Here is a 12,826-nt window from a genome sequence, read left to right as displayed (position 1 = left end):
AGCCAGACTGCTTTGAACTGATAGGAAGGCAACAATAAATCAAATAATTACTCATTACAACCAAAGTATACAGAAGAGCATCTCTGAATGTGCCGTACATTGAACCTTAAAACAGAAAACCAGGATAGATGACACTCCTGACAGCTAAGCTACACTTTGCACAGGCTCTTCCAAACTGGACAACACGAGATTGGAAAAATGTTCCCTTGTCTGATAAGTTTTGATTTGCTGTGCGTCTCTTAGTGCTAACTGAGCATTGTTTAAACATCACAGGCTATCTGAGTACTGTTGTTGACCTTGTCCATCCCTTTATGACCAGTGTAACCATCTTCTGATGGCTGAAAGAAAATGAAGAAAATGCAATATGTAACAGAGCTCGGATCATCTCAAATGGGTTTCTTGAACATGTCAGTGAGTTCAGTTTGCTCAAATGACATCTTCAGTCACTGCATCTTAATCCAGCATTGCACCTCTATGATGTGATGGGACGGGAGATTCCCATCATGGATTTGCAGCCAATAAATCTGCAGCAGCTGTGTGATGCTGTCATGTCACTGTGAACCAAAAAGGACTGTTTCCAGCACCTTGTTGAACCTGTGCCATGAACAATTTAAGCACATCTGGAGGCAAAACCACTACTAGCAGAGTGTGTCTTATGAAGTGTCTGGTAAATGCATGCACAGTCGTAACACTCCCACACTCTGCACACCTATTGGACAGGAATTTGAACATTTTCTCTAACATCTGCCTCAACCCTGCTCCCTCGAGGACAGATACAGGACATTTCCTTCCTTTGTGTAGTTATTTTTTTAGTTCTGTTTTTCTTTTGGGATTTTGTAATTTTTTTATTGAGGTACATTGTTTTTTATTGTTTGGCTGCTCTAACTTCTGATTATTAAAGCATATTTTTAACTGCTTAATGTCTTTATTGTAGAGCCAAAATGAAGTCACCGCATGTCTGTTTTTACAAGACTCCAACAGGAAGACAGAAAATTAAAGCACCATTGAAATCGCTCGTTTTAACAGAGGTGGTTAAATTGATGTAATGAAGGTCCTGCAGATGTCACCTTGCATGCAGATGCATTAGTCATGAAGTGAGAAAGGACAATAAATGGCAACAGAACTGAAGCCTGTATGACCATGATAATTATTGTTGTAAGTATTCCTGTGACTGGTCTTTTTGTCATTCATTTGTATTTTATCGTAATTTATTTATTTATTTATCTACTTTCTAACATCCCCCCACAACCCTGTCTCAATGTTTGTACCTGTTTGTCTAGTTTCCATAGATACCGTGTCTGTCCTAATGTGTCTCTTTTTGAAAATATTGGTTTAAGAAAAAAAATAAGTTACATTTGAAAAATTCTTATTTAAAACTGCCAGCTGTGCACGTTTACAGTTCCAGCACTAGATATTGAAGTTTACTGTCTGGACTTGCTTCCTCTGAAATGTCCTAATAAACCGCAAGAAGGAAAACGGCAGAATGTGTCAAGGCACCTCCCATCGTGTGTTGCTCAATGCAGCATGCCAGTTATGTGAAGTTACGCTATGTTACTGTGATAACACAAAAAGCTCCCATGCTTGCTCATACGTTATTATGTGCAGTTATTATTGCAAAAAGAAGAAAAAACCCACTGTCTGTGTCCATTGTCCGGAAAGGTTCCCAAACCCCTCTGTGGCATCCTAAAAGGGCTCTGAATCGGCGATGTGTTGCTTTGACCTAGAAAAATGATAAATCTATAAAATAAAAGCGTGAGCAAGAAAAATGTCTCTTGCGGCAAACAGGAAACCAAATAAACAGAAAACAGGCCTCTGACACTCCATAAAATACGGGAAAAAACCACTTGCTGCTATCGTTGTGATTTAGTGGAGAGATAAAAGCATTCGCAGCCATTACTCCATGTAAAATTCTCCGCTGCATTTCCCCTGCCCTTTCAGCCAGTGCTGCAGAGACTGAACATGCAGAGTGGTGGACTGCCCCCTGGGCTGATGAGCTCTATAAAATAGTCCAGAGTTTTTCTCTCCATGGGCTGTTTTTTCAGCTGATGGCTAATAAATGGCTTTAAAACACTTTACTTGAGCAAACTCCCGTTGTATGTGCTGCAACCCCCCTTCCACAGAAATCAATGGTGTGTGTTTGTATACAACAGGGGGTAGCGACGTAATCACCAGTGTTGGGAATGGCTTCCAAAGTCAGTCAGCTAAAAGCCAATGCTTCCTCTTCTGGCTTTCACCTTTACACCAGCAGATGTTAAACAAATCAGTTCTTGCAACTTTAAAATTTAAATACCCCCCATCCCCCCTTTTAGCTGTAGAGGGACTACAGATTCATTACAGGCTCTCATTGCCAGTAAAGAAATGCCAACCATTGTTCTTTTAAAAAAAAATACAGAGGCTGTGCTTTTTGTATCAGACATGTCCCGGGAGACTGAATTCAGGCTCTGGTAGCACATTTAAACAGCTATAGTTAGACTTTTATGTAGAATTTAGAGTTTTTTTCTTTGTTTCAGTCACTTACTTATCATTTTGTGTTCTGTTTATGACTGTTAATTGTAGTTATTGTTTAGCAATGGCAAGACCTTCCCTCCCTTCTGACATCAAGAGACACTCCCACTGTTAAACTGTTTGAGAAAGAACTTGGTCGTGCTTTTGCCTTTTTTCTGAGGCCAGACTTTTGACAGCTAGACTTCGACAGGGTCGACAGCTGCCTAAATAGCTGAAGTTGAGGTAATGGCAGAACAATTTCAGCAAGTCTTTTTTTTTTTTTGTGGAAATGGGTAGAAGTGGTTTCAGATTAAGCACTGGCACTTTGTCAAAAGACAAAATGTATGATGGCCGTTGTACTATCAGACTATAGTTTTCACACACCTATCCATCTATTCATTCACCCATTCATCTAACTGGGTCTCCAGCCATGGTGATGGGGGTTGGTGGCTTCCTTAGCCAGCACTGGGAGAAAATTGGAGTACAACTGCAATGTCCATATTTCTTAATTTTCCACATACTTTAACTGAATATTAACCTGATAACCACAGCTATGTTTATGTCATAGACTAAGATCATAAATTATTATCTTTACATATTGGCATTAGCTTAAATCACTGCTTTGTTTTAAGTACATCCTCTCAGAGCTAAAAGCACCAACTCATGCTAGTTCATCATCACATGATGGATACTGTGTAGCATTTGGGTATGTGAAGCACTTTCAGTCACAGTTATTTGGATGATAGACCGTGCAATGCAAGTCCACTTAGCAGATCCCTGTAGGAATAATGGCAAGTTGTTAACAGACACCCCGCAGCCCTCCATCAGGAAGAATTCCCACTTGCTGCAATATAAACCACTGGTCTCCAGCCTCCTACTGCTCTGCTGCACAGAGAAGGGAAATTGGAGGCAGCCCCCCTGCTTGCCTGCAAATTCCAATCAAGTGATGAAGAACAATCTAGATCTTGGCTTCCCTGACTGTACATTTAATTTGTAGCTTATTTCTTCTCACTTCACAGGAAATCCTTAACGTTTACAAAAGTCCAGCTGACAGCATAAAATACTTGTTCAAGTTTTAATGGCCTAATTTTTGCCTTTTACAATCAAAGAAAATGTGCTTTGCTGTGCTAAAGATACTCTAGTGCAGCGGTCCCCATCTGCGCCACGGATGGTATGTATGGTTTTCAGGGTTTTTATCGGTTTTAGCGTTATTTTGTTATCGTTTTTGTCGTTTACTCATTTTTTCTGGGTCGTTTCACGTGTGTTATAAATAAATCTTCTTTTTTCGGTATCGGTACTAGTTTTATTTTATTGTATTTATCTGCGACACCTTAAAGGCCGGTCCGTGAAAATATTGTCGGGCATAAACCGGTCCGTGGTGCAAAAAAGGTTGGGGACCGCTGCTCTAGTGGTAGCTCTATTACCATGCTAATTTGAATATCTAAAGTTGCTTGTAAAAAGTAGCTCAGTACATGGAAATACTAAAGGAATCTGAACCTATGATAACACTGAATTACTATGTGGTTCATTTTTTATATTTTATACTTGTATTTTTTGTGGGCAGCAGTTAGCACTATCATCTCACAAAAGGAAGGTCCTGGGTTTGAATCCAGCTCTCCATGTCTGTGTAGGATCTGTCTGGGTACTCCAGCTTCCTCCCGGAGTTTAAAGACATGGGGTTAAGTTAAGTCTAATTCTAAACTGGCTGTAAGGGTGAATGTGAGTGTGGCTGTTGGTCTCTGTATGTTAGCACTGAGACAGACTGGTGAACTGTCCAGTTTGTACCCTACCTCTCACCCTATGGCAGCTGGGATAGTTACAGCCTCCCCCCAACACCTGAATTGAAAAAGTGGAATAATGTCATCAGTTCCTTCACCACTTCGGACATAACTAAAACATAAAGTATTTTGTAGAACTGCTCACAGTTCCCAGAAGAATATACCTTTAGTAATCCTCAGAGTTTCACTCCTATTGCACCATCAACAGGTATAAAAAATCCCACTAACTATTTGACAGATTCCCATACGATGTGGTTCATATATTCTGGGTGCTATAAAGTGAACTGAAATCATTTCCTTATTGGTATTATATTGGATGGATTAGTGAGCAGGTCTCCTGGGGGCAAACTTGCAAAAGGTCCCCCACAGGTTTTACAAAGAAGAAACACACCCAGTCTTAAGGAGATTTGTGTCTCTTTGCAGTTTTAAGTCCTTCTGTGTCTCATTGTTTTGTGCCTTTGTGGTTCTGAGATTGAACCGCCACCAACAAATGTTAAGTATCACTTCAAACTGAGGCTCTAGATCAGGGGCCTTTTGCTCTTTGGGATGCTGGGTTTGTGCCTGGTAGGCAGTAATCCATCCACTGAGCATCATCATGAGGTAAAATTGCTAATTTTACCAAATTACTACAACACCAATTACTTTGCCATGAGCCTCACCTGTGCATCAGGGTAGCATATTACTAAGGTGGAAAATGTGTTAAAAATTTAACTGTGAGCATGCTGTCTTTCTGGAGCCTACTACTGAGCCCCATTGTCCCCAAGTACAGCTGGAAGTCTTATTGATAGATCAAAAGGGGCTTGGTGACTTGATAAAGCCTCATCTTTCAGGGTGCACCGCTGACCTTCATGGCAGGCCTCAGTTACAGCTGTGATTCAAGGGAACCAAACATCCGAAACATCCATCATCCCGGATAAATTATTCATAACGGACCTGCCAGGGAGACAGCAGGACTGATGTATTTGTTTTGCTTGTCCTGTCACTTTCCTCTGCGTGTCTCCCAACATTTCTGAGAACATCTTATATTTAGTGCACAACAGGGACATCGGGGTGACAACTGCTCTCCTGCAGCTCCCAGTCAAACAAAACTGTCAACAAATCCCACCATGTAATATCCCACTCTGAACTGTTTTAATTCAACACAGGTAGAAAATCCACAACTTCATCAAGGAGACAGGAAGCAGATTGTTTTACAAAGCTGTTGTCATGTGAAGACTAGCACCATGCCTTATGACTCACTTGCTTTAAGGATCCTTGCAGATGTAGTTTTTTTTTTTCCAAACATTTGCATCACCACTCATGTTGTCATGACTTTCGGATTAGCAAACTGCAGAAACAGGCTGAACATATTCAACACCCATGAACGCAAGTTATGCAAGGTGTGGCAACGTCAAGCATCATGCTGAAACGTGCCCTGGAAAAAAGCCGACCGTTCTGCTTCATGCAGACATATCACACAATGTAGAAGACAGCACATATTTTGCTATGTCTTACTAGCCCTGTTTAGTATATAGAAGGTCACTTTCCCAGGGTTGGGGGTTGTTGTCCTTAGATATAAACGAGCCACATGTCTCCATTGTCGTCACGTTTGAAATCACAAGGCAGACAGAGATGCAACATCACGTCCTTGAGACGTGCAAAATTTAACTGAACAATTTGTCTTGCTGCAAAGAATTGCTCCACGCAAGACCACTGTCAGGGCGAGAAGTGGCATTATGACTTTGTAAAAAGAAAAAAAAAGCACAAAAAAGTGTTTTGTAATGCCTCAGGACCTGAGTGCAGCATGTATTTGAAAGATAAATAGGATATGTATTATGTCATGTCTGAGTCTAAACAGTCAAGACTGGTTTTGCCAGACTTAAGTAGACTTTATAAGATATTTTGAGCATCTTGTAGCTATTGTGCCAAACAGATGATTCCAACATAAAACGAGTATTTTCACATTTAAGTTGCCTCACAGTGCATTTGGATATAAAATCTGACTGAGATATACACATTTAGACACATAAATATTGATGCTTATGGATGTGTTTATCTGTTGTGTTTACTTCTACTCAGTTCATGGGGAAACTGTAAAGACTTTATCCAACTTCCAGCAGGCACATTGAACAACAGCCATGCACGCACACATAATCGAAACCGACTCACCAGGGGACCTTTCAAACTATTTTCCACCAGTGGAATACAATAAAAGGACATAAAGAGAAAGCTCAATGGATGTGAAACTGCCAGGAAATATAAAACTAAGCGAAGCTTTGTTTGTCATACCAAATCATGTGTTAAAAGTCCAGAGCTGGAATGTAATTTTTGATTCCTCCAAAAAAGCAACCTACGATTTCGAGCCCTAAAAATCAGTCATAATTTATAATCCAATATCAAGACTAAGAGTGTGGAAATTTTCTGGGATGCATTGTTCTGTATTCGATTACAACTCACAGAAATGTATGGCAGCGGGGTGTGTTTTCCTATGGGACTCCACAAGAATTAGGGAGACACTCAAAATTTTCCACTTACTTTTTTAAGGATAAGGATGCACTCACTGTGAATGTGCCATCAGGTTGTTGTAGGTCTCCCTGAGATGGGACAGAATGTTTTCCTCTGATTGCTGTGAGAACCATCTGAGGGCGGTCCCAGTACTTTTCCCACTTTGTCATGCCAGCCTTTTTAGCTGCTTCATCTCTTCAATAAGGCAATTTAAAGTTAGGCTTTTCTAAAGAACTTGCAGTAGTATCTCGAGGCAACCTGACTACGCAAGGTAAGGCTTCTTATTTTTTAAATTCTTCACATTAAACTTTTCTTGGATTATTTTTTACAAAGCATTCTCTGATCTGCTTGGACACACTTTAGAAGTAGATCTAATCCATGTGAAGCAGAAGAGCTTAGACACCATATGTTCTGCAGTACAGTAGTACCTCAGGGCACAGTGTGCTCAAGGGTGTTGTCTTGTCCTTAAGTAACAGGCAGTTCTCTCTGCAGGCATGCTGTCTGCAAATCCTCGAATCAATTTAGCTGGGAGTGTATTTAAATGTGATGCAATTTATGTATCCCTGAGTGCATTACTAACTAATTTTCATTTATGATGGGAATGATACGCTCAGTTCCTTTTACAGCCTTCTTAGCACAGATATACTGTGCTATAAAACAGACATTCTGATAGGTGGAAGCAGCATGGATTAGCTGGGACACTTTTCTTTTTTTCTTATTTTTTTTTGAAGAAAACCCCCCAAAACAATGCCAAAGAGAGAGAGAGACAGTGAAAGCAGTCAGGCAACAATATCTATGTATTAATATTTAAAAAAAACAAAATGTGATATAAAGTAGTGATGCCTAATTGCAGCAGCCATTAAGAGCAGCCATATGACATGTTTCAGTACAATATACATGGCACACCTACTGCACATTTGTCTGATGTTGTTGATATTAGTGCATAACAGTGCTCACAACTTTAGTCTTACACCAATAAATATCTACTGTTGTATAAACAGTTTGCTAATTATGCAGGCTTATAGCAGTATTTTATTAGTTTCACAGACCAAAAACAAAACTGAGTTTGAACCCACTAAAGGGAAGAGACAAAGACAGGGCCATTCAAACACCTGTGATAACCACAAAAACCTGTCAGTATCCTGCTCCCTAGTATTACATGAAAATAAATTGATGTTGTGATTAAAGTCTCTACTGTCAAATTTGAAAGTGTTTCCTCTCCACATAATGCCAGAGGAACATGGTGCAGTCCAATTGGCAATCAGCACCCAATAAGCTGCAGCTGATTCAATGCAGCTTTGATCCTTCTAACACAATTCAGCAGGCATCTCCAGCAGAAAGGTGGTAACTCAAAGAAAGCTGGGTTATTGAAACACAAATTAAAGGAGTTATTTGAAAAGAGTGGTTTGCTTAAGTGTGTGAACTCCCAGTTCAGATATTGTGCTTTAAACATTTCATAGCAACGCTCTGAATATATGTACCTCCAATTGTTGTGTCTTTTGTATTTTGGTTATGTGCATTTTAAATGTTTTGAAGTTTTAGAGAGACTTGAAACATCATCTTTAAGTATGGTGATACATTCTTTGTGAATGCCCATTAGGGTGGACAAAATAACTTGGACATTTGTTGCATTGTTTAGCTCTGCCTTGTGGATGCTGTAATGTCTTTTGGCTGTAACAATTTTACAGGCTACTTTTCTTTTACAGACTCTCCTAAGCAAGCCTCCATATAAAAGCAAAATGGAAGATCCATGGCAGAAGGCGTATGACTTTGCTGTTGCAGTGGCAAGAAAAGCTGGAGCGGTATGTCTTGAACACCCATTTGTTGTCTGGTGACTAACTTCAAGTGTACACATAGCATTAAACATCCCAATACTAATGTTTAAAAAGCTGAAATGGGCATTCTTTAAAAAAACAATTTAAGGTGGATTGGCAATGTGCCAATATTTAATTTAATCAGGAAATTAGGAAAGCTGGAGAGAGTGAAATCAGAGTCATGACAAAGAGCTCCACTGTGGACCTCGTCACCAAGACTGATGAGAGGGTTGAGAAAATCATCATCGGGTCTCTTAAAGAGGAATTTGGAGAAGGCACGCACTGGTGAATCATGCATACCCACCATCCCCTATTATATATATCTGTTGTATGTGGGTGTTCCTCACTGATCCACTGCTGCTTCGTTCTGCAGTTTCATTGGGGAGGAGTCAGTTGCCAAAGGCGAGCCATGTATCTTGACTGACAAACCTACATGGATCATAGACCCTGTGGATGGCACCACAAACTTTGTACATGGGTAAGCTTTTTAAGTGATGTAATGAAAGATGCCTATAACTTCCTAGGCTCAAACAACTTTTGATAAGAGTGTCTATTTAAGTTTTTCTGACTAACTAATGCAATACACATGAAACTGCTTGCAGATTCCCATTTGTGGCTGTCTCTATTGCATTTGCCGTCAATAAAGAGGTACGTCAAATGAAGCTACTATATTAGAGAAAATGCGCACAGATCTCTGGATTAAGTCAATCTTAAAAATTAAATCTGTTTCAGTTGGAGTTTGGTGTGGTATACAGCTGCTTGGAGGACAAGATGTACAAAGCAAGAAGGGGGAAGGGAGCTTTCTGTGACGACGAACCCATTCAGGTGTCTGATGTAAAAGGTACAATGTCCTCATGACACACAGTTTAGTCTATTATGTAAAAACTGGCAAATGGACACCGTATTAAACCCCTGTTGTGCAGTAACATGATGGACTTCTCCAGTAAAATCTTATCTGCCTTTATTAAAAAATTGTCCAACAAAATGCATTACCTACATGAGCAAATTTGAGTCTATTTACCAGTACTTTTAATGTTCTATTGAACTGATTTGGAAAATAGGAAATTTGAGCTTGATAAAGGATTGTGCATCTGTATTATCAAGGATGACTAATAAAACATAAATCTGCATTATACCCTGGAGTGATTTAACATCCTTATCCAAGACTTCTTTAGAACCGTACCCCAACTTATTTATTTATTTTTATTTAAACTTTTTTTGTATTACTTGCTACACTACTAATGGAATTGACATTTAGTGTTTGTGTCACTTTGGGGACGAGTGTTGCTGAGCTATCGGGGTTTTGTCAGAGGGTGAAACAGTTGACAGACTTCTCAAACACTGAATAATTTGATGCATATTAATGAGTTAAAGTTTTAAGGACACTGTTTTAATGATTTTGAACGAACTGGTGATGAAAATGAGATACAAATTCATGTATCCCTGTTTTGATTTGAATACCAAATCAGATGCTTTAAAAAAAACAAACCAACCCCAAATTCTAATGTGTACTGCAAAAGTAGCAGAACTGGTCAATTTCTAATTAAGACGAAATGTGCCCTGATATAAGAACAACATTTTGAAATGAACATTTGTGTCCAGATTTATCAATATTCCCAATGTACCACTTTCTGAAACTTCTGAATCTTGTAATAAGGTGTATATCTACTGTTGCATACTAAGAATGTTGGACTTGCTCTCATTGCAGACATTAACAAGTCAATAATCATCTCTGAACATGGAACTGATAGAAGCCCAGAAAAAGTGACAAAGATCTTCTCCACAATGCAAAAGATCCTCTGCATCCCAGTGCATGGGTAAGTGGGCCTGGATTGAAACGCTATACTGTGCATTGCAGTCAAAATTCATTTCCACAGGGATTTTTGCAGCCACAACTCAACAAAATTGCCTGAATTTTTTTTTTTTTTTTTTTTAAATCTATGTATATTCAACATGACAGGGAAATGCATAAATTGCTGTCAAAGGAACAGGCTTATTGCCTGTTGTATGCAGATCAATACAGCCTGCTCTGATTAGGTGTCAAATAGTCTAGTTTTTGTCTAAGCAGCTGGCATCTCGCATAAACAAGGTGTCCTTTAAGTCTGTGCCATGAAGCAATAGTGAGACAAGTCCCATATGGAGGTTTGTAAAGGACCTGTAGACTCAGCTTTAATCGCAGAGGTTAAACAGGATGATTTTTAAAGGAGTGTTTTCAGCCAAACTCCCATCTTTATCTAAACCTTACAAAGTAATTTTAAAATTCTTAACTAGCTAGTGAAGGTAAAGGGTGGCGAAAGGCATACTGTATGCCAAGGAACACCAACAGTAAAGAGGGTGAAACCAAAACATTTAATGTGTTAAATTGATGCAATAAGTTCAAACTCAAGGTAGATGATGAAACTGCTTTAGAGCAACAAAACCTGCATTTCCCCTTTTTATCTGTAAATATGTAAAGTACCATGATGGATTGTTCCACATAACTTTGGCTTCATCATATTTAAAATGAAGAGTCATGAGTCACTCAGTGTTGAACTTGGCAGCAAAGTTGCTGTTGTTGACCGGTGTGGTATGTTTTCCTCACTGCTTGTGCAATTCCCAGTATCCCTTAGATTTTTTTTTTTTCCTGACATTTTCTGACAGGCTACGTGGGTCAGGAACAGCTGCTACAAACATGTGTCTTGTGGCGACCGGGGCAGTCGAGGCGTTCTTTGAGATCGGGATCCACTGCTGGGATATTGCTGCTGGCGCAGTTATAGTCAAAGAAGCTGGAGGAATCCTCCTGGATGTTGATGGTTTGTATGATTTCTAAAAATCTTCTAAAACAGCTGGTTATGAAGCATATGTGCTTGGAAATGAGTGTTAATGAACATCATTGCAAAAGCAATATGTTACTTGTTGAAAACACTGACTGCAGGAGTCCTTCTTAATAAAGGCTTTGTTTTGACAACATAGGGGGACCATTCGATCTAATGTCTCGGAGGATGATTTCAGCAAACAATGAGACTATCGCTAAACGGATCATCAAGGAAATAGAAATATTCCCAGTGGTGAGGGATGACGCTCCAATAGAGAAGAAGTGAAGGTGCTTGATGATCGTTTATACTGAATTTCAAGTCCGCTGCACAATGCGAACAAGAAAAACTCTTTCACACCTTTGTCAGAATAAAATTCTCTTTCCTGTACTCGGTTGTCTTAATGTGAGTGCTGGATTTTTGACTGGCTGCAGATTTTCCATATAGATTCAAAGTAAGTCATCAACTGAAGGATGAAATGGTTATAATTTTGAATACCTGCATAATTTGCACATGGTTTGCCTATGGCTTTCCATTTGTATAATATAACACATGGGGAGCATTCAGCCTTAAAGCTGAAGGCTTATTGGCTGGATTTCCAGTCGCTGTTTATCTCTGTACCGATCCAATGGAAATGAGTGAATTTAATCTAAGGTTCTTATCAGTGGAGATGATGGTCCTCTGCAGTTAATTGAGTCCATTTTGGAGTCACTTGATAAACACTGATCTGGTCAAGTGTCATATAATTAATGTGGTTAACACTGCTGCTGTTCACACAATTTATTCCTCATATAAACGTCGTCCACTAGAGGTCAATAATGCATCAGGAATTCAGTGGGATCTTCAAGGAGGGTTTTTATTTTTTTTTAAATTTATTTATTTTATCCCCCCCTCCCCACCTGCTGCTGCATTCCTTAAAATTAAAGGTTGCTTCTGTTCTCTGGTTTAAAAACAGACAAAATTCTCCATTGTGTCGCTAAACTTCTACATTTTCCCTCCATCATGAGAAGTTTCCCAACTTAGTCTTTTTTTTTTAATATTTCTTCTGTGCTCATGCTGTAAAATAACATCTGGCTTCACAATGAATTGGAGAGGGAGTGGGGGAGTGGGAGAAAGGTAGAGCAAGCTGAGGGTGAAAGGAAGCAGGAATGGCGAATGGAGCAACAAGAAAAAACAGCGGGAACAACAGCAGGAGGTTGGGGTAGGGAGTGCTAGGCTGAGGGGTCTATGAACATGTTTACACTGCTGACTTTGAATAATAAATAACTGCAGTTATTGTGCGTAATTATGCCCCTACACATCTGCCGCTGCTGTAGTGTATGATGTATGTGAATTAACAGAGATGTTGTTCGTCACTCTTTCAAATGGCAAAATCCATTTTAATTCCACTTTTCACCATCTCATGTTCATATTTTGTTTTTTAAATTATTGTCATGAGGGAGAATGGAGAGGAATTACATGCTGCGAGACAGGC

The 12,826-nt window shown here is 39.4% G+C and overlaps 1 protein-coding gene across 6 annotated transcripts; it reads left to right on the top strand.

Annotated features, from left to right (window-relative positions):
• The first annotated feature begins 6,906 nt into the window (after window positions 1-6,906).
• On the top strand, window positions 6,907-11,742 carry LOC146511599 (inositol monophosphatase 1-like). Of its 6 annotated transcripts, none has more exons than XM_085172263.1 (9): window positions 6,912-7,017; window positions 8,453-8,548; window positions 8,706-8,845; window positions 8,934-9,038; window positions 9,163-9,208; window positions 9,293-9,401; window positions 10,269-10,377; window positions 11,201-11,352; window positions 11,513-11,742. In XM_085172263.1, exons 2-9 carry the CDS (start codon window positions 8,486-8,488, stop codon window positions 11,638-11,640), a joined length of 852 nt encoding a protein of 283 aa, XP_085028389.1. In that variant the 5' UTR covers window positions 6,912-7,017; window positions 8,453-8,485; the 3' UTR covers window positions 11,641-11,742. The 6 variants fall into 6 exon arrangements, with proteins under 6 accessions (XP_085028392.1, XP_085028389.1, XP_085028391.1 ...); XM_085172262.1 differs by lacking the exon at window positions 6,912-7,017 and adding an exon at window positions 7,973-8,087; XM_085172261.1 differs by lacking the exon at window positions 6,912-7,017 and adding an exon at window positions 8,074-8,160.
• Window positions 11,743-12,826: the final 1,084 nt, after the last annotated feature.

This window comes from Neolamprologus multifasciatus, chromosome 9, assembly GCF_963576455.1.
Source record: "Neolamprologus multifasciatus chromosome 9, fNeoMul1.2, whole genome shotgun sequence".
Taxonomy (NCBI): Eukaryota; Metazoa; Chordata; class Actinopteri; order Cichliformes; family Cichlidae; genus Neolamprologus; species Neolamprologus multifasciatus.
This window is presented reverse-complemented; position numbering and strand designations above follow the sequence as displayed.

Coding starts and splice junctions, on each gene's coding strand:
- LOC146511599 (XM_085172263.1), top strand. CDS start 8,486: ATGGAAGATCCATGGCAGAAGGCGTATGACTTTGCTGTTGCAGTGGCA. Junction 9,209..9,292: donor CATTTGCCGTCAATAAAGAG/GTACGTCAAATG, acceptor AATCTGTTTCAG/TTGGAGTTTGGTGTGGTATA. Junction 9,402..10,268: donor TCAGGTGTCTGATGTAAAAG/GTACAATGTCCT, acceptor CTCTCATTGCAG/ACATTAACAAGTCAATAATC.